This window comes from Halichoerus grypus, chromosome 7, assembly GCF_964656455.1.
Source record: "Halichoerus grypus chromosome 7, mHalGry1.hap1.1, whole genome shotgun sequence".
Lineage (NCBI taxonomy): Eukaryota > Metazoa > Chordata > Mammalia > Carnivora > Phocidae > Halichoerus > Halichoerus grypus.
The window spans coordinates 132197017-132222255 of record NC_135718.1 but is presented as its reverse complement, the minus strand read 5'-3'; the positions used below and the strand labels follow the sequence as shown (position 1 = coordinate 132222255).

Sequence of the window (25239 nt, the reverse complement as noted above, 5' to 3'; positions counted from 1 at the left end):
GCTGTCTGCCAGAGACTCATTTTAGACCCAAAGACACCCCCAGATTGAAAGTGAGGGGGTGGATAACCATTTACGATGCTAATGGACACCCAAAGAAAGCTGGCGTGGCAATCCTTAGATCAGACAAATTAGATTTTAAAGCAAAGACTGTAATAAGAGATGAGGAAGGACACTATATCCTACTTAAAGGGTCTATCCAACAAGAAGATCTAACAATGGTAAATATCTATGCCCCTAACATGGGAGCAGCCAATTATGTAAGCCAATTAATAACAAAAGTAAAGAAACACATTGAGAACAATACAATAAGAGTGGGGGACTTTAACACCCCCCCTCACTGAAATGGACAGATCATCTAAGCAAAAGATCAACAAGGAAATGAAGACTTTATATGACACACTGGACCAAATGGACTTCACAGATATAGTCAGAACATTCCATCCCAAAGCAACAGAATACACATTCTTCTCTAGTGCCCATGGAACATTCTCCAGAATAGATCACATCCTAGGTCACAAATCAGGTCTTAACCAGTACCAAAAGATTGGGATCATTCCCTGCGTATTTTCGGACCACAATGCTTTGAAACTAGAACTGAATCACAAGAGGAAAGTTGGAAAGAACTCAAATACATGGAGGCTAAAGAGCATTCTAATAAAGAATGGATGGGTCAACCAGGATATTAAAGAATTTTTTTTTAAATCATGGAAACAAATGAAAATGAAAATACAACTGTTCAGAATCTCTGGGATGCAGCAAAGGTGGTCCTACGAGGAAAGTATATAGCAATACAAGCCTTTCTCAAGAAACAAGAAAAGTCTCAAACACACAACCCCACCCTACACCTAAAGGAGCTGGAGAAAGAACAGCAAATAAAGTCTAAACCCAGCAGGAGAAGAGAAATAATAAAGATCAGAGCAGAAATCAATGAAATAGAAACCACAAGAACAGTAGAATAGATCAATGAAACTAGGAGCTGGTTCTTTGAAAGAATAACATTGATAAACTCCTGGCCAGACTTATCAAAAAGAAAAGAGAAATGACCCAAATCAACAAAATCTTGAATGAAAGAGGAGATATCACAACCAACACCAAAGAAATACAAACAATTATAAGAACATATTATGAGCAACTCTATGCCAGCAAATTAGATAATCTGGAAGAAATGGATGCATTCCTAGAGATGTATCAACTACCAAAACTGAACCAGGAAGAAATAGAAAACCTGAACAGACCTATAACCACTAAGGAAATTGAAGCAGTCATCAAAAATCTCCCAACAAACAAAAGCCCAGGGCCAGATGGCTTCCCAGTGGAATTCTACCAAACATTTAAAGAAGAATTAATACCTATTCTTCTGAAACTGTGCCAAAAAATAGAAATGGAAGGAAAACTTCCAAACTCATTTTAGGAGGCCACCATGACCTTGACCCCCAAACCAGACAAAGACCCCATCAAAAAGGAGAATTACAGACCAATATCCCTGAGGAACATGGATGCAAAAATTCTCACCAAAATACTAGCCAATAGGATCCAACAGTACATTAAAAGGATTACTCACCACAACCAAGTGGGATTGATCCCTGGGCTGCAAGGTTGGTTCAACATCTGCAAATCAATCAATGTGATACAATACATTAATAAAAGAAAGAACAAGAATCATATGATCCTCTCAATAGATGCAGAAAAAGCATTTGACAAAGTACAGCATCCTTTCTTGATCAAAACTCTTCAGAGTATAGGCATAGAGGGTACATACCTCAATATCATAAAAGCCACCTATGAAAAACCTACAGTGAATATCATTCTCAATGTGGAAAAACTGAGAGCTTTCCCCCTAAGGTCAGGAACGCGGCAGGGATGTCCACTATCACCACTGCTATTCAACATAGTACTAGAAGTCCTAGCCACAGCAATCAGAAAACAAAAAGAAATCAAAGGCATCCAAATCGGCAAAGAAGAAGTCAAACTCTCACTCTTTGCAGATGATATGATACTTTATGTGGAAAACCCAAAAGACTCCACCCCAAAACCGCTAGAACTCATACAGGAATTCAGTCAAGTGGCAGGATATAAAATCAATGCACAGAAATCAGTGGCATTCCTATACACCAACAACAAGACAGAAGAAAGAGAAATTAAGGAGTCGATCCCATTTACAATTGCACCCAAAACCATAAGATACCTAGGCATAAATCTAACCAAATTGGCAAAGGATCTGTACTCAGAGAACTATAAAATACTCATGAAAGAAATTGAGGAAGACACAAAGAAATGGAAAAACGTTCCAAGCGCATGGATTGGAAGAACAAATATTGTGAAGATGTCAATGCTACCTAGAGCAATCTACACATTCAATGCAATCCCTATCAAAATACCATTCACTTTTTTCAAAGAAATGGAACAAATAATCCTAAAATTTGTATGGAACCAGAAAAGACCTCAAATAGCCAGAGGAATGTTGAAAAAGAAAAGCAAAGCTGGCGGCCTCACAATTCCGGACTTCAAACTCTATTACAAAGCTGTCATCATCAAGACAGTATGGTTCTGGCACAAAAACAGACACATAGATCAATGGAACAGAATAGAGAGCCCAGAAATGGACCCTCAACTCTATGGTCAACTAATCTTTTACAAAGCACGGAAGAATGTCCAATGGCAAAAAGACAGTCTCTTCAACAAATGGTGTTGGGAAAATTGGACAGCCACATGCAGAAGAATGAAACTGGACCATTTCCTTACACACACACAAAAATAGACTCCAAATGGTTGAAAGACCTCAATGTGAGACAGGAGTCCATCAAAATCCTAAAGGAGAACACAGGCAGCAATCTCTTCGACTTCAGCCTCAGCAACTTCTTCCTAGAAACATGGCCAAGGGCAAGGGAAGCAAGGGCAAAAATGAACTATTGGGACCTCATCAGGATAAAAAGCTTTTGCACAGCAAAAGAAACAGTCAACAAAACCAAAAGACAACCGACAGAATGGGAGAAGACATTTGCAAATGACATATCAGATAAAGGGCTAGTATCCAAAATCTATAAAGAACTTATCAAACTCAACACCCAAAGAACAAATGATCCAATCAAGAAATGGGCAGAAGACACGAACAGACATTTTTCCAAAGAAGACATCCAAATGGCCAACAGACACATGAAAAAGTGCTCAACATTGCTCGGCATCAGGGAAATCCAAATCAAAACCTCACTGAGATACCACCTCACACCAGTCAGAATGGCTAAAATTAACAAGTCAGGAAACGACAGATGTTGGCAAGGATGCAGAGAAAGGGGAACCCTCCTACACTGTTGGTGGGAATGCAAGCTGGTTCAGCCACTCTGGAAAACAGTAGGTGGGTTCCTCAAAAAGTTGAAAATAGAGCTACCATGTGATCCAGCAATTGCACTACTGGGTATTTACCCCAAAGATACAAATGTAGGGATCCGAAGGGGTACGTGTACTCCAATGTTTATAGCAGCAATGTCCACAATAGCCAAACTATGGAAAGAGCCAAGATGTCCATCGACAGATGAATGGATAAAGAAGAGGTGGTATATATATATACAATGGAATATTATGCAGCCATAAAAAGGAATGAAATCTTGCCATTTGCAACGACGTGGATGGAACTGGAGGGTATTATGCTGAGCAAAATAAGTCAATCAGAGAAAGACATGTATCATATGATCTCACTGATCTGAGGAATTCTTAATCTCAGGAAACCAACTGAGGGTTGCTGGAGTGGTGGGGGGTGGGAAGGATGGGATGGCTGGTTGATAGACATTGCAGAGGGTATGTGCTATGGTGAGTACTGTGAATTGTGTAAGACTGTTGAATCACAGACCCGTACCTCTGAAACAAATAATACATTATATGTTAAAAAAAAAAAGAAGAAGATAGTAGGAAGGGAAAAATGAAGGGGGGGAATCAGAGGGGGAGATGAACCATGAGAGACTATGGACTCTGAGAAACAAACTGAGGGTTCTAGAGGGGAGGAGGGTGGGGAGATGGATTAGCCTGGTGATGGGTATTAAAGAGGGCACATATTGAATGGAGCACTGGGTGTTATATGCAAACAATGAATCATGGAACACTACATCAAAAACTAATGATGTAATGTATGGTGATTAACATAACATAATAAAATTTAAAAAATTTTTTTCAATAAAAAAATTCAAAAAAAATCTTTAAAAAAACGTCTGAAATTCTGTTTTCAATGTTTTATCTTTTTTTTTTATCTTCAGAGGCCTGTGCAGCATCAGAAGACATAATGAGAACACATAATATACAATTTCGATGGTCTTCTAAGAAAAAAATTTATTCTAAAACGAGCGATATTATTGAATTTGAATGTATCCCTGGATATCGTATGAAGACCCCGCTGCATACATTCCGAGCCACCTGTCGGGAAGGGAAACTGACGTATCCTGAATGTTCGGTATAGTACAGTGATGAAGATGCAGTCCTAAAATTAAAATATGTACATTTACTCAGAATTTTTCATTATCAATCCAATTCTCAGTTTATTTTGTCAAGTATTGTGTAACTCATTTATATTCATAAATCAGAAGTTGTATTAAATATTATGTGGATGATGTAATTATAATCAGAGAGATGAATAAATCACTTCTTAAAAGCGCCTCATTAAAACTTGGCAAACCAAAATTCTTTGTGTCCTACTCATAAAATATCTATGGCAAGAAATTAGATTCAATCACTCCAGTGCCTACTTCCATCCATCTTTCCCTCTTTCTCATACCTTCTTCCATAACTTCTGGGGCTGCCTGAGACTCTCCATTTCAGAGGAAATGGTTGAAAATGCTTTTCTCCATCTTTAATATAATTTTACTTCAAAAATACATAAAAACATAACTATGTCATACCTATGTGAGTAATAAGATGTAAGTAATTATTAGCTTTTGCTTATCTACCAGATATAAGCAGTTATTATCTACTTTTGCTTATCTACCAAATGATGAAATGCAAGATCTTCTACAAGATGGCTATCTAGCACACATAAAAATTCAAACAAATCATAAAGAGAAATTAGAATCTAATTGGGTACATACCTAACTGTCATAATATAACATGAAAAGTGACCAAAAAATCTGATATCAAGTATAAACACACACATGCACACACACACACACACAAATACATAGTATGCTTTGAACACACATAAATGTGTATAGAACAAAGATTGTCAGGAAGTACAATAAAATATTTATAATAACTACAGTTGAATTTAGAGATGCTAGGGGTAAGAGTTGGTGGTTAAGTCCTTAAGGCTCACCTGTATTTTCCATGTTTTCTATCTTTAATATGTACCAGCTTTGAACCACAGTAAAGGTGGTTATTTTAATGGGGTGCCTGGCAGGCTTATCCAGTGGAGTGTGCTCATGATCTCAGGGTCGTGAGTACGAGCCCCACGTTGGGTGGAGAGATTACTTAAATATGTAAATAAATCTTTTTAAAAATAAAATAAAATAAAGATATATTAAAAGTAAGGCAATATATGTTGAGAATTATGGGGACCTCTTTGGTAATGATCTTCAAATCTAATGACATCTTCATGATTTGGTTTTGGAAACATTCAACCACAAGAGTCTGAAATATGATTTTTATGTTCATACATTTCAAACAACATAATTAGTTAAAATCACTTGACTGTAAACATTTTTAACTTCTCAAAAACATGAAAACTTTAAGATGAAAATAAAGATATAATTAAGGTAAATATATTTTAAGGTGATATCTTGTTACTTCATTTTGCATCAAATCAAGTGGCATTCTTAGAATGAGTAACCTGGCTGTCTATAATGGAGCCAGTTTATCTAAATCTGAATCACAAGTGACAGCCAGGTTTCTCATGTTTAAAGGACATTGTTACAATTGGCAAGTTATCTTTGCTGTTAATATTGGTGTATATACTATTTCTCCAAAACCTTTCACCTAATACTTGTGGAATCTATTTAGGACACTTAACCTGTAATCAGTATAGCCTATAACTAATCATTTTCATTGTTGGCTGCAAAATAGTGATTTTTAAGACAAATTCTATTCTTTTTCTGCACTTATTAATTGTCTTATGTAAAGGTGAGTGTTAATTTGCCAACTCCTTAAACTTTTACCTAAAAAGATTTAGTAAATCTTTATTTTTGCTCTTTAATTTCCATTTTTGGAATAAGGACTTGATGATAGTGACCTGTGATGGCTTTAAAGATTTTTTCTTTTTTTTTTTTTTTAACGTTCAATCAGCATGGATTCATGAATTTTTATTTATTCAATTTGTCACAAACAATTATAGTCATTATTCTTTGAAGCTCAAATTATCCCAAATTTGGCTAGTGAGTGCCTCTTGAAACTGGCTCCTGATTGCTTTGTTATACCCACTAGTCTTTGAGTGTTTTCATTTCTTTTTAGCACAACACAATGTTCCAGGCTCGCTGTATACTTCCCTGACCAACACCCATAATCATACAGCTTTCCAAAGAGGTCTGATTCTTTTTATTGGGAAATAGTGTTTAGAATACAAGAACTGTGTTATTGGTACTAGATGGGAATGTCATTAAGTGTCTTTTTGCTTGTCAGAAATCTGAAATAGAAATGAAATTTAAAATTCATTGGCTCCTTTTGGATCTTACAATTCAGAGTTATAAACAATACAGGGCTAAGAAACTTTTAAATACACTTTCTGTCTTTTCTCTTTATTCATATATTCTTATATTTCTTATATTTCAGAATTTTTAAAAATAATATTAAGAGTATAATGCAAACATTACTATTAGCAGTTAAACTGCTGAATGAAGGTTAAAATGTCTTTGCATTTATTTTGTCCCAGGATGTTTGACTGTGAGTGTAATTACTCTCTTCAAAAATGACTTGAAATAATTCTTAACTCTGATTAATAGAGCTTTACACTTGTTTGCATTAGTATTTTTTTTCAATTTTAGATTTTGCTTTTCTCTTTTAAGCTAAACTTAAAAATATGAAAAGCACCTACATTTTTAAAAAGATTTTATTTATTTATTTATTTCAGGGAGAGAGAGAAAGGGGGGATGAGCAGAGGGAGAGAAAGAAAAACTCAAGCAGACTCCCCAGCGGAGCATGATCCCAGTGTGGGACTCAATCTCACCACCCTGAGATCATCACCTGAGCCGAAAACCAAGAGCCAGACACTTAACCAACTGAGGCACCCAGGTGGTTCAAACACCTACAGGCTTCAAAAGTCAAAGTAATATGAGAAGTATGCCGAGTAGTCTTACTTCCATCAAATCTGTTCCCTCATTTAATAAAGTTATATTTTTATTAGTTTCTGACATCCTTCCAGTGTTCATTAATCTCCTTTTTTTATAGAGAAGGGAGATTATTTTACACATTTATCTATAATGTGTTTTTGTATTTATTTATTTAATTTTAGTATCTATTTCCAATATTCCCGTGAATAACCTTCCTCAGCAACCTCAGTAGCTGTGCTGCAATCGACCTAGTCAACAACACAGTCTGGCATCACCCCACCCCCAACACACACACACACACACCCGCGAAGTGTTGCTGGGGCTGGGGCCCAAAGAGAGAAGGTTCTGTGGCATTGTCCTCCTCTGGGCTCCTCTGACTTTGGCCTTGTGGCTGGGATGCTTCAGAATAAAAGTCTAGTGGGTCAGAAGTGTAGGAGGAACCCAAACTGGGGGCAGGGGGTGGGAGGCTAGGTGGGATTAGGACCCCCTCCAAGAATAGTGGTGGTGGGCAGACACTGTGGAAGGCCTCATCTTTGGACAGTCAGTGTGGAATTTTTCTTTGTGTAACTGTGTCATCCAATCAAACAATTAGGATTTTTTTTCTTGGTGGATGGACACTCTGCCCTTAACTTTTCATATGCAAAATTTAATTTAGTAGGTGCCCGAACCCCAGGTGCGCACAGCAGCCCCTCTCAGGGAAACCCATCTCTCACCCCTGTCGGAGACTTTTTAAATATATTACTGGAAATCTGCAAAGCACTGTGTAACGTTATCACATACATTACCTCAATCCTTTCTAATGGAAACCCTATGAGGTAGGTGTTACATCCGTATCTTTCAGAGAATGCAGGAGTTTCAGAAATAAGCCGTTGGCCCATGATCACATTGCTAGGGAAAAGCCAAACCATAATTTGAACCTAATCTGCCTCACAGATATTTTTTTATAAGCAAGGTTATTCCTTTCGTTTTGGAAACAACCTCCCCTCTTCAAATAAAGCCTGAACTCAAAAATCAATAACGCTTTGAAAAATTTACCTAAAAGTGGCCAAAAATATTCGTAAGTAGCTTTGACGATCATTTGTAGTTTTCTCCTCATAACATGCGGGGCAAACCTGGGACAAGGGTGGATTCTCTGTTATTGTTATTATCATTTCACGTAAATTTAAAAACAAGGAGAAAATCCTGAGACCTCTAGCGTACAATAAAATGTAAAGACTTTCATAAACAAAAGCCCTTCAAATAATTCGAGAGGCCTGCAAAACTAATAAAACACAAGAGTTCAATTAATTTTGTGGAGCTGAACTAAACTGAATGGCACAGAGGCTGACACAGTACCGACCGAACACAACCTAACACCGACCGAGTGGAAACTAACCGAGTCAAGGTTGCCACTACGGCAACACCTGCAACGCCAGCAGCTCGCGCAGGCGCAGAGCCGGGCCGAGGGAGGGCGACCGAGAGGGAATCCGCCCCGCCTTCCCCAGGCCCCGCCCGCCCTGCTTCAGTTCCCGGCATTGCCACTAGGGGGCGGCCGCGGTCCCCGCAGCGCCTGTAGCCGCGAAGCCGAGCGGACCAGGTTTCCAGCCGGGCCCCTTTTCCAGCGGGGCCCCAGCATGGCTGCCCCCAGGGCTGCGGGTCGGGAAGCCTCCGCGTTCTCGTTTCCCTGACGGTCCCGGCTCCTGTGCTCTCCTTCCCCTCCCCAGGCCACTCGAGCAGACATGTTTGCCAAGGCCTTTCGGGTCAAGTCCAACACGGCCATCAAGGGGTCGGACAGGTGAGGGAGAGAAGGGGCCGGACAGGTGAGGGAGAGGAGGGGCCTGCTCCGCCCGCCGGGGCACCCAGACATTTCTCAGTGCAGAGGCTGGCCCACTGCCTCTCTGAGCTAGCTCAGCCGACCTGGGGTGGAGGCCGAGGGAATGTCCAGCCGGGGAGCGGGGGTGGGTTCGACTCATTTTGAGGGCGGAGATGGAGAGCAGGCCTGGTTTGTCTCCCCCGCTATCTTTTGGATATTCTAGTTAGTTTAAAGGAAACCGTAATTCAGCCAGCGCTTACTGACTGCGGTCTACATCAGGTGTTGAGGGTTCAAACACGAAGGATTACAGGTTCCCCGCCCTCCAAAGAGCCTCGAGTCCCTTAGGAAAAATCAGAGGGGCACCGAGAACTACAACTACGGGAGAAAAAGGATGTAGTGGTTACTTCTGGCAGGAGAGACAGATGGAGGGTGAAGTGGGAGAGAATTAAGGGCCATGTTTTAAGAACTGGGTCTGTTACACAGTGTTGCAGATGCTGATACCACGTTGCGAATTTTGGAACCAGTGTTCTCTAGTCACTCTTGGTGCCCTCGTAGAGCTTTTTAACCATAAACTGACAGATTCGCCAGGCAGATGTGAGGAAAGGGGTGGGTCCAAGGACTAGGCATGGAGTCTGGAAGGTAGGGCTGGGTTTCTAGTCAGGCTAACCTGGTTACTCACTGGTTCTCAGTTTTCCTCTTTCTTTGTAAAACGGAAAGACTTGGCCCCAGGAATATGTGAAAATAGATGAGACATTGGATGAGAAAGAGAATAGGATGTTTTGGAAGAGTGTATGAGAATAGGGCATCATAAACCAGCTTTTCCTTGGCCCTTGTGATTTTATAGGAAGTCCTTCGGAGTCCTTCCTATTTATTAAAATCCGTCCAGGCAGGACTCACGCCAGGTATTGGTTTGCTTTCTGCAGGAGAAAGCTTCGGGCTGATGTGACCACTGCTTTCCCCACTCTTGGAACAGATCAGGTCTCTGCCTTAGTACCTGGAAAGGAAGAGCTCAACGTTGTGAAGTTGTATGCTCACAGGGGATGCAGTGACTGTGTACGTGTGTGGTGGTAACCCCATCCTATTTGAACTGGAGAAAAACCTGTATCCAACAGGTATGTCAATAGGATGGAGATGGCCATTACTATTATCCTTGCCTAACATCTGTTTCTCCTTCTTTCTTTCACTAAACTGCCTTACTTAAAACGTGAAGTGCAAAATCTCCCAATATCATCCCTAAGGATCTTTTTGGACCCAGTGTCCCTAGAATTGGGTCTTTCAAGATCAAAAACTGCTACAGGAGGGAGAATAACAGGGCTAACACAAGAAGAGGATAAGTTGGCAAGGGACGTTCTGAGATGAAGGAATAATAATTCATAGTGGGTTAAGTAGGGATGGAGCAGAGGTCTTGAAAAGGGTGGGATTTCAGGACATGTAAAAAATATTCTTAAAACTTCATTAGCAGGATTTTCTTAAGAAACTGAAGAGATACGGTGATAGGAAGGAAGCTAGGTTAATTAAACTACATACCCAGCTGTCTTACTGATGTACTTCAATCGAGATACCTCACAGGATTCTTTCTGAGGCTCTGCCCGGCTCTCAGGATCCTTTGCTTTCTCTCTTTGTCACAGATCTCAGACATTCAGTGTCCTTTTCTCTTTTCCGTAGCTGCTGACGCCTACTTTGTCACTTGGGGCTCTTCTCCCCCAAGCTTGGCTGCAGCGGCGCAACGCGGTCGCCTTTGGGTCCCTGTGCCCCCACTCCACTTGGCGGCTCTACGAACATAGGCCCTTTTTGATCTAAGGTTTTACTGCTAATCACTGTGAACACAGAGGGAATAAAAATAATAAACATGGGGAAGTTTCAACATTTCCTACAGGCTGGCGCCCTGTTCTTCGCTTACTTGCTTCTGAGGTCACAGATGGAATCCTCGTTGGGTCTCTGTCCCCGCTTTTATCTACCGTGCCCATTGCTGCTGCCGCATCCAGGTGGAACCATAGGGGCCTCCCAGTCTCGAGTGACATCCAGTTTTTTAAGTATCTGCCTGCTTTAAGAAGGAAACCTCTTTGGGCCTCACAGCCTCCCCTCTAGCTTTGAGTTGAGTTTCTTTTCTATTTCTTAATTTAAGTGACCTTAGTGTTTGGCTTGCCAGTTCCCTAGGGGATTGACCTTTTGGCAATAAGTCTTTCTGTGTCTCTTTTTGGGCAGTATACACCTTGTGGTCCTATCCTGACCTTCTCCCAACGTTCACAACATGGCCTCTGGTGCTCGAAAAACTGGTCGGGGGAGCAGGTAAGAGGATTTTCCTATATTCTGGCTATTGGCCAAAACCTACTTAGTAAGGGCCAACTACTTTAATAAATGCACCCATTTCCTGTATTCATACAATTGGAAAATGAATTTTTCCCCCATGTGTGTTTCCTCCCTCACTTGGCTGCTTCCATAAGGTCCCTGGGCCGCTAGGACCCTGTTGAAAGGCCTCAATAAGCTTCGTACTTTGCACTTAAATCGGAAAATGCTTTGTGAACCATATGCTATACTTTAAATCAATAAGCTAAATTTTGGAAAGCAGAATAAGAGATCATGAAACCTGACTGTCAGCTTGGTGCTTCAGTTTGACCACTAGCCCCCCCCAAAGGGAAAAGGTCTGATGCTTAGGTTGCATTTCTTAATTTTCATTATAAATAACCTAGTTGATACTTCATAAGTGTTTGTTGGTTGAGTGAATGCATAAATGATGAAGTAAAACTTGGAATTGCTTAGAGGCAGAATGTGCGTTGTGATGCTTTTGTCTTGTCTGCCGCAGATCTGATGCTGCCGGGCCTGGTGGTGCCCCCTGCTGGTCTGCCGCGGGTACAGAACGGGGACCTCTGTGCCATCGCCTTGGTGGGGAACAGGTATGTGCCTGTCCGCTGGGCCTTTGGGGGAAGACTTAGGTGACACTGGGGAAGGGGGTGGGAAAGGACAACTTCCAAAGCTTATGGGTAAAGATTAAAAGAGAAAAACAGGGGGCGCCTGGGTGGCTCAGTTGGTTAAGCAACTGCCTTCAGCTCAGGTCGTGATCCTGGAGTCCCAGGATCGAGTCCCACATCGGGCTCCCCGCTCAGTGGGGAGTCTGTTTCTCCCTCTGACCCTCTCCCCTCTCATGCTCTCTCTCTCACTCTCTCTCTCAAATAAATAAATAAAATCTTTAAAAAAATAAAAGAGAAAAACAGATTCTTCTTCCAGAAGCACAGAGTGGGCCATGGGTAAATGGCAGGGAGCCTGTGTGGGTGATTGCCAGGAGCTGGGGGATGAGAGAAATAGGGAGAGTTTGGTCAGAGGATACAAACTTTCAGTTATAGGATAAATACAGTTGGAAAATCTAATGGATAACAAGGTGATTATAATGGGTAACACTATATTGTGTAACTGAAATTTGCCAAGAAAGTAGAATTTACCTGTTCTCACCACTGACCCCCAGCCAAAGAAGAGCACAAAAAACAAAAAGAATAAGCTTTGGAGGAGACGGTATATGTCTTTCTCACTCACTATTTTAAAGTTACTTCCTGACACAATATGATAGTGAATAGTGAATATTCAACAAATGTTTGTTAAATAGATAAATGAACATTTATGCCTGATAGTTCTGTTTTGATCTCAAAATAAAGCGATATGCTATTCCTTGTTTGTTCTGTTTATAAAAATTACTATTGTCTACTAAATACAAACATGCACACTTATATAATCCTAAACACACACACACACACACACACACACACACCCTGAACTTTGGGAAAAAATAAGTCACATACAATCACTTATTTTTTTGTTCTTGTTGCAGGTCCTGCTGAGATAATTTACGAAATTATTCTTCATGCCAAAAGATAGCTGTTTAGGGAAATCCAGGGGGCCCACAGCAAGAAAATAACTAGCCCCTTTACTTAGGAAAAGGAAAAATATACAGGCAATATAATCCATAACTAAATGATTGACAATTTCAGGACTGGAATGGTTCATTCTGACTAACTGAACTGTTTTTCTGGCTACTTCTGACTTAGAGCTGCAGGCTTTAAAGAATTGTTCACCTGCAGATGCTCATAGAGGTCTATCAGAATACATTTAGGTTCTGTATAAACTATATAGAGTAAGGAAAACATTCAAAGAATTTTGAAAAGCAGTACATTTAGCCCATTTAATAAACTGGAACAATATTATAAGCACACCAGGTAAAGAAATGTTTTAAAATGAGAAAAGTGCTGCCTGTCCTTAGAAGGAGCACAGGAAATAGTTTAATTCCTTCCATTTCCAAAGGTGGATTTATTTTTATAATTACATTGATAGTTTTAATTTTGCTTCAAAATGTATGTAACATACTTGACACTTAGTATTACACACTAATATAAGACAGTATGTGTATCTTTGTGTTACTAAGAATATTTTCACATTTTATATCTCTCCCACTTTGTTTCAGACAACTCAGTCAAAGCAATAAACATTTTTCAGTGTTTACTGTCTGTCAACAATCTGGTTCCAGGGACATAATGATGAATAAAACACAGTCCTTTTCCTCAAGGAGCATACAGTATATGTGAAGGGTCAGGGAATTAGATAGGAAAACAAATAATATAAGAAAAATATATTATTTCTTTAAATTGATTTTGTACTTAATATTCCAGCATGATTATTATCTGATGCTATTATTTTCTATAATATCATTTCAGTGAATACATTATTTACGGTTGTTAACATATAATTAGCATGACCAGTCCCCTATATAGAACATTTATGTCTTTCTATTTTGGATTTAGGCTATAATGTTGCAATTAAAAGAAGGACATTTATCTCAGTATTTTTATATCTCTCTGGACCTCAGGAACCATATCAGGTTAAGGAATATTGAATTTATTTTTGTATACTAATTAGTTAATGGAGTGGTATAGTCAAAGCTGGAAGTTGAGGAATTAAATTATTTAGAAGGTATAAAGCAATATTAGAGCATAAGAAGTGGTAACTAATTTGATAATAGAGGTCATCAAGACAAAGGACATCAAATATGATGAGTTTGGCCCTACAAGACTAGTTCACTTAAAAATATTATTGAAAGGCTATTAGGCATTTGTATTACAAAAGGGAAGAAGTCACCATCCCTACCTGTTATCGACTGGATGTTTGTGTCCCCCAAAGTCATATATTGAAGCCCTAACCTCTAATGTGACTGTATTTGGGGACAGGTCCTTTACAAAGGTAATTAGGGTTAGATGAGATTAGATGAGATCATGAAGGTCGGTGTCCTCATGATGGGATCAGTGCCCTTGTTCAGAAGAGGCACCAAGAGCTCTCTCTCTCTCTCTCCCTCTCCCTCTCCGCGCCCCCCCCCCCCCCCGCCCGCCGCTCACACAGAAGAGGTCATGCGCACACAACAGGATGGAGGTAACCTAGACCAGCCAGGAAGAGACCTCTTTTCAGAAACTGACCATGCTGACATCCTGACCTAAACTTCCGGTTTCTAGAATACTGAAACATAAGTGCCTGTTGTTGAAGCCACTGTCTATGATGGTGGCATCAGTGACTTATAATCTACCCTTGGGAAACAAACCAGTAAACACAGTCTTAAGTGAATAGGACTCATGCTAGGAGACATACACAACTAGCTTACTATCACAGCATATCAGAGGAAAACTTAGCTGATGTCGTGAATTCAGAGAAAGTACATGTTCTGTAGAATATTATACCTAAGCAAAATCTCAAATGGTGAATAAGAATCAACCAGGAGCAAAAGTTAGGAAGGAATATTTCACCAGAAGAAATAGCATAAGCAGGAATACTCACAGCAAATCCACACTGGTTGGTACTTGTGATGGGCAGAATTCTAAGATGACCTCTCTAAGATTTTTACTTTATTCTCTTGGTTCCAGAAAGAAATGTAAATATGATGAGATATCACTGCTATGATTAGGTTATTACTCAATTGACTTTGAGTTCATCTGGGCATATCTGACTAACCAGAGAAGCCCTTAGCAGGATCCAGGCCTTCCTGAAGAAAGAGAGATTGAAGTGTGAGAGGGCCTGGGGAGGAGGTCCCAGGGAAGGGAGCTGAGAAGAGCCTGAAAGAGCTTAGAGCCGTCCCTGGCCCAAGAGCCAGCAAGAGAATGGAGACCTCAGTCCTACCACTGCAAGAAACCGAATATTGGCAGCAACTCTGTGAGCTTGAAAGAGGACACTGACCTGCAGAAAAAATGCGTAGCCCAACCAACACCTCGATTTCCGGTCTTGTGACAAGTTGAGCAGAGCACCCAGATTCCTGACGCATAGAAAGTCAGTCTCCGCTGTTTTAAAGAACTGACTTTGGTAACTTGTTAGGTAGCAATAGAAGCTACTACATTCCTAGAAACCATAAAATATGAAACTAAAAGAAGCTAGATATAGGAGAGGTAGATAGGATTTCGTGAATCTTCTGAAGCTCTTTAAGGAGACTTGGACTTCCTTATGTGGATAGTGGAGATATCTCTGAGTGATTACAAGCAAGGGTGTGGGGGGCCAGATTTCATTCGTGCGAGGTTGCTCTGACTGCAGTTTAGAGGATAGATATGTGGGAGTTACCACTCCCATGTACAAGGCAGCTCTCACCTGGCAAATATGTGAGGAGAGCCTGGGGAGAGCCAGAGTGGTCAGAGTGAAGTGAATGCATTAAACAAAATTAACAGGTGAAATGACAGGCATGGGAATTATACGGATGTCGAAGATAAAGGAACAAAAAAATGTCTAGAATGATTCTGAGATGTCTACTATGTGTGTCCAGGTGAATGGTGAGCTACAACCTTTAATGGAAACACAGGGGGAGGTGTAGATTTGACTTGGTGAATGGGACAAAAGGATGAATTAAATTTTAAAATACTGTATTTGGGGTGTCTACAGAAGAAAATGTGAAGAATAAGTGATGTCCCAAATCTGTTGTTCCTTTTTGCTTGAAATGTAATTCATAACCTTCTTGGAAGAAATTAGCATTTCTGATAAAATGTTCAAGCAATTTCAAGATAAACTTTTAATGGTATTCAGACTGATTCTGGGAAATGAATCCCCCTCCCACTCAGTTGTCAATCAAAGAGTCTAATGATCCAAGTGTTTTTTTCCTGTTTTAATTTTGTATGGATATTCTATGACTCTCCCCCTTCCACCCCCCAACCCACCCAGCCTCCCCTTTAGATGTCTCTCACAAGCATAAATCTTAACTTGCCTGTTTCAGGAATCAGCCCTTGTATCAAGATTAAAATAATACTTGCATATATGGTCCTATCCCAATATTTTGAAAATTTTATTTTAGACAATGATCTGGCTGGTAAGAAGTTAGTTCTATCAGTCTCCATACTGTGGAGAAGATCAGATGATGAGATAGAGCTAGTGGGGCCCAGGAAGGAGACAGAAATGGGACAGTCAAAAAGCTGAGAACCAGAAAAACATGAGAACCTTGCTGTGTGAAAACACAGATCAAAATGTAACTATTGTATTTTGTAACAGTTAAATGGTAAATTATAACATATATTAAATATACCATATTTAGGGGCGCCTGCGTGGCTCAGTCAGTTAAGCATCTGCCTTCAGCTCAGGTCATGATCCCAGGGTCCTGGGGTTGAGTCCCACATCAGGCTCCCTCTCTCTCTCTCTCTCTCACTCTATTTCTCTCAAATAAATAAATAAAATCTTTAAAAATACATATATAATATTTATACAAAAATTATCATTTGAATAATGCTTGAAAAACTGCCTTTGCAAATATCCTTTATAGTAAACTTTTAAAAGCTAGAATTGGGCTCCCGATCCAGCCAAGTTAAAAAAAGAATTGAAAGAAGAGAGAAATGAAGGAATGACTATCTAGAAAATTAATTTGCCGGTGAATAGAATCCCCCAAAAAGAACTGGCTGAAGGCACTATGGGCTGATAACACTCGAATATGACCTGGAATCAGTTTGGCCACAAGCACTTTCACTTCAGTTAAAATCAGGTGACATGGGAGAATGGGTTGTTTACTTCACCAAAATCAAAGCTGCCCAATGAGACATTAAATCACCAGGAGATTCTAATCACAAAATCCAATCATTTCTGATTTGGCTGATTATCAACTTAGGTGAATATTAATTTTTAACAAAGTCTCAAACCAGAGTCCTGCCTGACTCCTGAGGACGAAGTAGCTCCACAACAGAACCTGAGGCTGCCCCATCCCATAAAATCAGACACGACCACTCTGAATGAAGTGTGAGTAATTGTGTGAAAAAGGCTTTGTGCTCATCCATCCACCTATTCGTTTACATGTCCATTCATGTATGCATTAATTGCTTGCCTTCTATGCCTTTACTTTGCTCGGTGCTGAGGATACATGGTGAACTAACCAGACAGAATCCCTGCCCTCGTGAAACTTACATTTTATCAGGGGATATGGATATTAAACAAATACTATAAAATTAACATTTCTAGTAAAAATATCATACATGCCACAAAGAGGACTATGAAAGAGAAAGAAATGGGAAGAAATTCAAAACTTGAGAGATGAAGGAAAGTTTCTTTGAAGAAATTTGGTTTGACCTATGAAGAACAGAAGGAAAACAACTAGGAAAAAAAAAGGATAAAATGTTATCCAATGAAAGACACATGAAGGCTCATGGCCAGTGTATCTTGCAAACTCTACGCACTAAAATAGCTTGTCATAGAATCTGTGGGTATGATGAGAAAAGACAAGATAAAATAATTCGACACTTTTTGTTACTTGGTACTTTGTCCCAAGTCAACTTTCTCATTTACAGAAATATTCATATTATTGATAAATAAGAAATACACATTTTTTAAGATTTTATTTTTAAGTAATCTCTACACCCGATGTGGAGCTTGAACCTACAACCCAGAGATCGAGTCGCACACTTCACTGACAGAGCCAGCCAGGCAGCCCAAGAAATATGCATTTAAATGTTGAATATACTGAGATTGAAATATATTTTGTTGTTATGTTACTGCACTGGGAACTCTAAGGTAATAGTTCAGTATCACAGGGTAATCTCTAAAGATTTGTGAAAGAATAGTTTTTATCAACTATAAAACAGCACATCCTTTTTTTTTAAAGATTTTATTTATTTATTTGACACACACAAAGACAGCACAAGCAAGGGGAGCAGCAGGGAGAGGGAGAAGCAGGCTTCCCCATGGAGCAGGGAGCCCGATGCAGGACTCGATCCCAGGATCCTGAGATCATTACCTGAGCCAAAGGCAGACACTTAACCGACTGAGCCACCCAGGTGCCCTTCAACAGCACATCATTTAAAGTAAGTCTAATTAATGCTCAAATTTTCATTTTTGAAAACCAGAATTAATATCAAGCTTTAAAGATGATCACAGAAAGTATTTTGTAAGACAATGTTAAAATTTTTTAGATTATCTAAGTTTTCCAAATTAATGTTAAATATACATTCTCTGACTGCCTGACAAAAACACCCCAATAAAAAGACAACTTGTTTTCTAAAATGCTTTTAAATCAGCCACATTAGCTTGCATAGATTTTTTGTGAAGTATGTGCTTGTGATTTTGAAAGGCATTTAACACCTTCTGTAACTAGCCTCCTTGAAAGTTTAGTCCAAGACAAGTTTTACATGAATTATGAACTTACCTGAATATTTGAAAAATTTTCTGATCTAATTTTCACTGTAATGCTTCACATTATTAAATTTGTTATGCTTTTATGACAGTGTTTGAATTCATAATTGACTCACTAATTGTCACTAAAAAGGAACCTGAGTAAATAGACATTTGGAACTTTGTGAATAATCTGATTCATTAAATATTTTTAACTCTCTCCAGAGTTTAAGGCCAAAGATTCCTTGGCTTACTTAATTTCTACTGTTATCCTCCTCACCCTGCCAATATGCATGGCATGCCTTTGACCATCTTGGTTAATAGATTGGAACAGAGTAAGTCGTAAAGAAAGGGAGATACTGCAAGAATGATTCCAAGCTGTTCCCATCCCTTCAGCATTTTCACAATAGTGTAACTAACATACACACACACACACACACACACACACGCACACACACACACACACACACTTGGCTAAGGTGATTCTTTGAAAATAAACCATCAATCTAATCAAGAAACAGAAAGCATAAGCAAGAAGGAAATAATCATAAATGCAGATTTTTTTCTAATTATAAGAGACCCCTTTAAACAACTCTGTACAAATAAATTTAAAAACCTAAATAAAATGGATAATTTTCTAGAAAAATCTAATTTACCAAAACTGACTCTAGAGAGAGATACAATTCTAAACAAACCAAAAAGAAAGCAGAGCATTTGGGAGTGAAGGAGAATAACTCTGAAACACATGACAGTGGATTCAGAGGAAAATATTAAATACAGATCTTTTCTACATTTGTGCTTTTATAAAGCTCTCACAAAGCAAATTTGTGTTTAAAAATACCTGGGCTTATGGGGAAATAGGTTAGAGGATGCGGGGGGCAGTGAGAAAGCTGGCGTGGCAGAGCCAGGGCGGGGCTCTAGTGGGTGAGGCCTCTGTCTCTGGCACCGAGCAGGACCAGCCACTGACCTGCCCAGCTGCACTGACCTTGAGAGCAGCAATCAAGCACAGGGTGGGGGTGGGGGGATGGGGGGGTTGGGGGATTGGACGTCAGGGCCCAGGTCCTCAAGGCTTCCAGAGGTTATGTGCCACTCAAGCATCACCACCTTGGAATAATGGCCATGTGCGCCTGTTCCCCACATCAGGGATCTGCAGCAACTTAAACTTCAGCCCCTTACTTTCCTCAAGTCCCCATCCAGAGGGGTGAAGTGTCACAGACCGGAGATGTGGCCACTGTTCCCGTCACTGCTGGTTCTTCCCAGGTCTGTGACCAGGAATGTAGTTAAGAACAGCCTGGAGTGACAGAAGCACTTGTCTGAGGCACAGAGGGGAGAGATGAATGACTTCAGTCCTGGGGGGCTGAGACAGGACACCCCAGGAGTCCAGACCCAGAGGACATTCAGAAATCCCTGAACGTGAGAGGATGAAGAGAGTCGGACACCATTTCAGCCAGGTGTCTCGCACTCCGCCCACATTCCCTCTGTTCAGGGGAGGGCCTTTTCGCTGTGGGAAAGGCCACTGCATTCTGCAAGAGCCTCTCTGACAGAAAGCCCTGCCTTACTCTCCCAGGCTGCTCCCTGACTGGAATAGCGCACACCAGCGGGCTGGTTAGAAACAGAGGGGGCAGCGTTGTGATGTTCAAGCCACAGACCCACAGAGTTCAGGAATGGTCTGGTCGTCACAGGATCAAGATCTGCAGCAGCTGGAAGGCGAACAAGTAAGTGTCTCTGGAACAAGAGGTGAATGAGAGCATCTGCGTTAATGTAATTTCCCTTCAGCTGTTGTTATTTAGTGTTGTATACTCTAGATCCACAAAAAAGATTGTGCGGGAACTAACGTGACTACTGCATTTTACTGTCATAATCCCCCTATTTACTCATTGCTTATGAGGTAATTTCAGTTTCTAAAACATGAATTACCCTCAAACAAACTGTTGTAAAGAGCAGATAATTCTACATGCCATTTAAACTACTCCAGAGAATATAATTCCATTCAAATATTTTTATATGAAGCAAGTATTACTCAATAGAAAAAAACCCCAAAAAAATGTATTGCACAAAAACCATACAAAGATTTCACAGACCAATCTCTGTTTTAATATCAATTAAAAATCTAAATAAAAAACTAGAAAATAAGTTTTAGGACCTCACTTAAAGAATATTTTATTATGAGCAAGAGGAGTATTCTAAGAAGTCAGAGAGATACATAAAATATTAAGAAGTTTATTAAAATAACTCACGATATCAATATATCTGAGAAGAAAATTCAAATGATCTCCTTCTTGGTCACTGAAAAGAAATTTGTCAAAACTCAACACTAATTACTGGTTAAAAAAACATTGAACAAAATAGAAATTGATGAGGAATTCCCTAACATAACTTATAAATGCTTACACCCATGATCCTTATTATTTGCCAATTCTGTATCTGCAATTTCACCTACTGGCTAAAATCTATTTGTAACCCAAAACTAATACTAATTAACTAATTAGTTAATTAGTATATAAGAGAAATATACTTAGTATATAAGTACTAATATAATACTTAATTATATTAAGTATTAGTTAATACTAATACCTGGGGCTTTTTCACCATCATTCCAGGACATGTACACACACAGAGCAGTGAAAAATCGGAGTTGTCCAAATGTGCACATTCCCTGCTGAGGTCCAACAAGGTGCTGCTCTGTCTTGTCCTTTCAGCAGTTCTACAGAGACGACCATGGGATGGAGACAGCAGGGGGCAGCACAGTGCAGTACAAGACGTTGGCTCTATGGCCGGTTCCTGTAGGGTTTGAAGGTCAAGTCTAGTACTGGTAGTGGGAATGGTCACCTAACACTTCTAAACCTGGTTTTTTCTTTTGTAAAGTAAAGCAAATATAATCTACCAGGATGAATTGCTTTAGGAATTAAGAATATATGTGAGATATGTCTCTACACACAAAAAACATACATGTACACATGTTACCCCTAGGAGCAATGGTTCAGTATTTGTTAATTTAGGGTTTGTGGTGACTTTCTAGACATTATTAGCAAGAAGAAAGAGAATTGAGTGTGTGTGTGTGTATGGGTGTGCATTACAAACACATATGTAAAATACATATAGAAATATGAAATACATATGTACATATATATATGTACACCTAGATATATTTTATATATCTGTGTGTATCATATATATGTGAAAAGTAAGCATCGTATATATGGGCTAATACTGAAAGCTTTATTGCTAAGTCAAGAAGATGAAAGTACTATAATCAGCTTTACTGTCTAACACAGCACTAGATATTCTCACTGATGTAACTGGTCAAAAAAGAGAAATTAGAAGTATAAACACGGAAAAGAGAGCACTAAAAATATCAATATTTGCAGTTGATATGATTTAAACCCAGCAATTCCACTAGACTTAAGTGAAAAGATTCTGCAGACAACAAAATAATTCAGTTAGGTGGTGGGTGTGAAATTAAAATACATAAATCAATAGCCTTCATCAATACACACAATGACCAATTGAAGATATAAGGTAAAAAAAAAGACCTTATTTATATTTTAAACAAAAATAAAATTAAAAGCTTAGAAAAAAACACAAAAGTTGAGAAAAATCTACCTGAGAAAAAATTTTCAGCATTCTTAATCACAAACATAAAATGAAATACATGGAAATATATACCATAGAAAGGCTCAACTTCATAAAGGTGTCATGGACAGGCTATATGGAAAAACAAATAGGCATAAATATCCAAGAAAACTTTGGAAAGAAGAGTGACAAGGATGACATGAGTGATAAGATTAGGCCTATTACAAAACAAAACTAAAATTAAAAATTAAGTTAGTGACTTCGGGATAAACAGACCAACAAAATAAAGTTTCAGAAATAGACCCACATATGTACAGAAATTTACTATACCCTAGGGGCTCCTGGGTGACACAGTTGGTTAAGTGTCCAATGCTTGGTTTTGGCTGGGGTGGCGATCTCTGGGTCCCGAGATTGAGCCCAGCTTCAGGGTCTGTGCTTAGTGTGGGATCTGCTTGAAATTCTCTCTCTTCCTCTCCCTCTGCCCCACCTGTTCATGTTCTCTCTCTCTCTCTCTCTTAAATAAATATTTTTTTTTTAAGAAATTTACCATATCCTAGAGGTAGCATTTCAAATAAATCAGGGAGTCTTGGAATTTTAAAATCAACAGTGTTGTGACAAACTGGGTAGTTATTTGAAAACTAATGGGGTTCAGTTGATACTTCATTACACACTAAAATAAATCCAAATCAGTTAAAGATATATACATTCACACATATGATTTATATATATATCTCCAACAAAAGTGTAGAAGAAAAGACTGTTTTTACTTCAAAATCAAAAAGTCAAAAAATAAAATATTTATTTTTACTTGCTATAAATAAGAATGTGTGCTTAACCACCCCCCTCCCCAATCGTGGTAACCAAAGGCAAAAGGCATAACAAACTGCACAAAATTAGAATTCACAGTACATATGAAAAAGCTAACATACCTAATTTATAAAAAGCTCTATATATCAATAAGGAAAAGTTCAATTCAATAGAAAATGTGCAAAACATATGTATAGGCAATTATATATATTGAGCAATAAGTTCATTACTTATATAGCTGGATTCTGAAGAAACAAACCTTTTTGCTAACCTATTTATTTTTGTTCATATACATGTATGAAAAACTCACTTTAAACATCCTCTCAACTTTCATTTCCACAATGATCACAGAATGATTCTGAAGTGTTTGATATCTGAAAATATTGCCATTTTGAGGACATAGAAGTAAATAAGTATGTTAGTGATTTTTTTTTTCATTTTATCTAATGAGAAATTTTAATTCCCCTTCATGGGCTTCTTAGTTTTAAGTAAAATGTGCTCTTCATTATAATAAAAACAAGAGTTTCTTCAGGCAGGATGTCTTTTATAGATTTTTTTGATGACAAAAATATCTTTGTAATTTAACCAAAAACACACCCTTCTGATGACTGTGGGCATCTTTAAATATTAAGGAAGTCAAAACTTTCCAAGCCATAAAGTATAACCACACAATTTTTTTATTCATATTTCATAACAATCCAAATACTAAAAAAAATCATAACCCCATTGTACCTGTGAAGAAATAGAGGATTACAAATCTTATCCCTGCAGTGTTTAATATGTGTAATACTTGATGAACATGACTTCTTTTCATATACTAGCAGCTCCCTGAGAAACAAGACCTACACTGGCTAAGTAACTGCTTACCTTTGGGTGTTCCACAGCTTTTTCATTCAGTAGTTGTTTTGATTAAATGAAATGTAGAAATAGCATCAAATATAGAATGTTCAGAATATTCAAAGAAATGCACCTTTAATAAATTCCTATTAAATCTGAATACTACTCAGAATTTGAAGCAGGCATAACGAAATTAGAGCTGTATAATGAAATCATGTTATCATCTATCTGCTCATCTACTTATAACCTGGGGTCATAAATATCTCTCTGATTCAGTAAGCATTTTAGATGTGCTAGAAATTGTGTTATAAGCTTTATTTCCTTATTCTCATAACTACAAGTAGCTAAAAATATCATATCCCTATAATATCTATGAAGAAACAGATGATTACAAATAATCCTTAATCTACTTTGAGGTAGAGTACAAATAAGAAGTCTGACATGATAGCATAATTTCTTAAACATTAGACCATAATGTCTGCCCCAAAATACTGTCATGAATATTCATTTATAACAAATGTATTTTGTTGAACTTCTGACGTAAACAAATGCATCTAATTTGCATCAATGCTAATTGATTTAAGTATGTTACATTAGAAAAATACTTTTCTCTCTCTAAATGCTAATGTTTCTATTTCCTTTTCTATTTTCTCTTTCTTAGCCATGAAAAAGGAAGAAAGGCAGAGACCAACACACAGGCAGGATTTAGGGGAGTGCTGCCAGTAGAATTTTCTGCAATTATAGATTTGTTCTGTCTCCAATCTCTGATATGATAGCCACTAGCCACATGGAAGAATGGGTGAGAATGGTCAAAGGGTGTAAACCTCCAGTTATAAGATGAATAAGTTCTGGGGATATAATTTACAGCCTGGTGACTGTTAACTATGCTGTACTATATACTTGAAAGTTGCTAAGACAATAGATCTTAAATATTCTCACCACACACACACACACATACACACACAAAAAGAAAGAAAAAGAAAAAAAAACTATGTGAGGTGGTGCATGTGTTAATTAACCTTATTGTGGTAATTACTTATAATATATATGTACATCAAATCATGGAGCTGCAAACCTTAAACATATACAATGTTATTTATCAATCATATCTCAGTAAAGCTGGAAAAAAGTGTTAAATTTTTGGTATAAATGAAAACAGTGATTAATACAAGTAGATAACTAGATTTTCATTTAATTTTAATTAATTATAATTTTCAGTAGCTACGTGTGACTAATGATATATTGGACAGTGCACGTCTAATGTCTTTGCCACACCACCACCCTGTAATGATATAAGTCCTGTCATCCTGCATCCAAACATATCCCTAATCGGCCCACTTTTTTTCATCAGTTAAGCCACCATAGCAACAAACATTGCAATTTCTTTCTAATTAGTAC

The 25239-nt window shown here is 38.6% G+C and overlaps 2 protein-coding genes and 1 long non-coding RNA gene across 8 annotated transcripts in view; 2 read left to right on the top strand and 1 right to left on the bottom strand.

Annotated features, from left to right (window-relative positions):
- The window catches only part of LOC118530846 (complement factor H-like), an 80286-nt gene extending 75621 nt beyond the window's left edge, over window positions 1–4665 (top strand). For all 4 annotated transcript variants that reach the window (XM_078078335.1, XM_078078333.1, XM_078078336.1 and 1 more), the window contains one exon: window positions 4245–4665. In XM_078078335.1, coding sequence (XP_077934461.1) covers window positions 4245–4444 — 200 coding nt within the window. In that variant the 3' untranslated portion in view covers window positions 4445–4665. The remainder of the gene's footprint in view (window positions 1–4244) is intronic.
- A 3270-nt stretch (window positions 4666–7935) lies between these two features.
- On the bottom strand, window positions 7936–8635 carry LOC144382625 (uncharacterized). The gene is made up of 3 exons (XR_013449948.1): window positions 8614–8635; window positions 8274–8350; window positions 7936–8126 (listed from the first exon to the last, which is right to left on the bottom strand). It is a non-coding gene; the product is annotated as an uncharacterized LOC144382625 (long non-coding RNA).
- A 132-nt stretch (window positions 8636–8767) lies between these two features.
- Window positions 8768–25012, top strand: LOC144382624 (eukaryotic translation initiation factor 2D-like). Of its 3 annotated transcripts, none has more exons than XR_013449947.1 (6): window positions 8768–9012; window positions 10004–10142; window positions 11236–11319; window positions 11834–11924; window positions 20192–20339; window positions 24503–25012. XR_013449947.1 is itself a non-coding variant. In XM_078078340.1 (5 exons), the coding sequence occupies exons 2-5, from the start codon at window positions 10058–10060 to the stop codon at window positions 12858–12860; spliced, it is 270 nt and encodes an 89-aa protein (XP_077934466.1). In that variant the 5' UTR covers window positions 8777–9012; window positions 9954–10057; the 3' UTR covers window positions 12861–18731. The 3 variants fall into 3 exon arrangements, 1 of the variants encoding a protein (XP_077934466.1); XR_013449946.1 differs by having other exon boundaries at window positions 8771–9012; window positions 9954–10142; XM_078078340.1 differs by lacking the exons at window positions 20192–20339; window positions 24503–25012 and adding an exon at window positions 12851–18731 and having other exon boundaries at window positions 8777–9012; window positions 9954–10142.
- The last annotated feature ends 227 nt before the right edge of the window (window positions 25013–25239 follow it).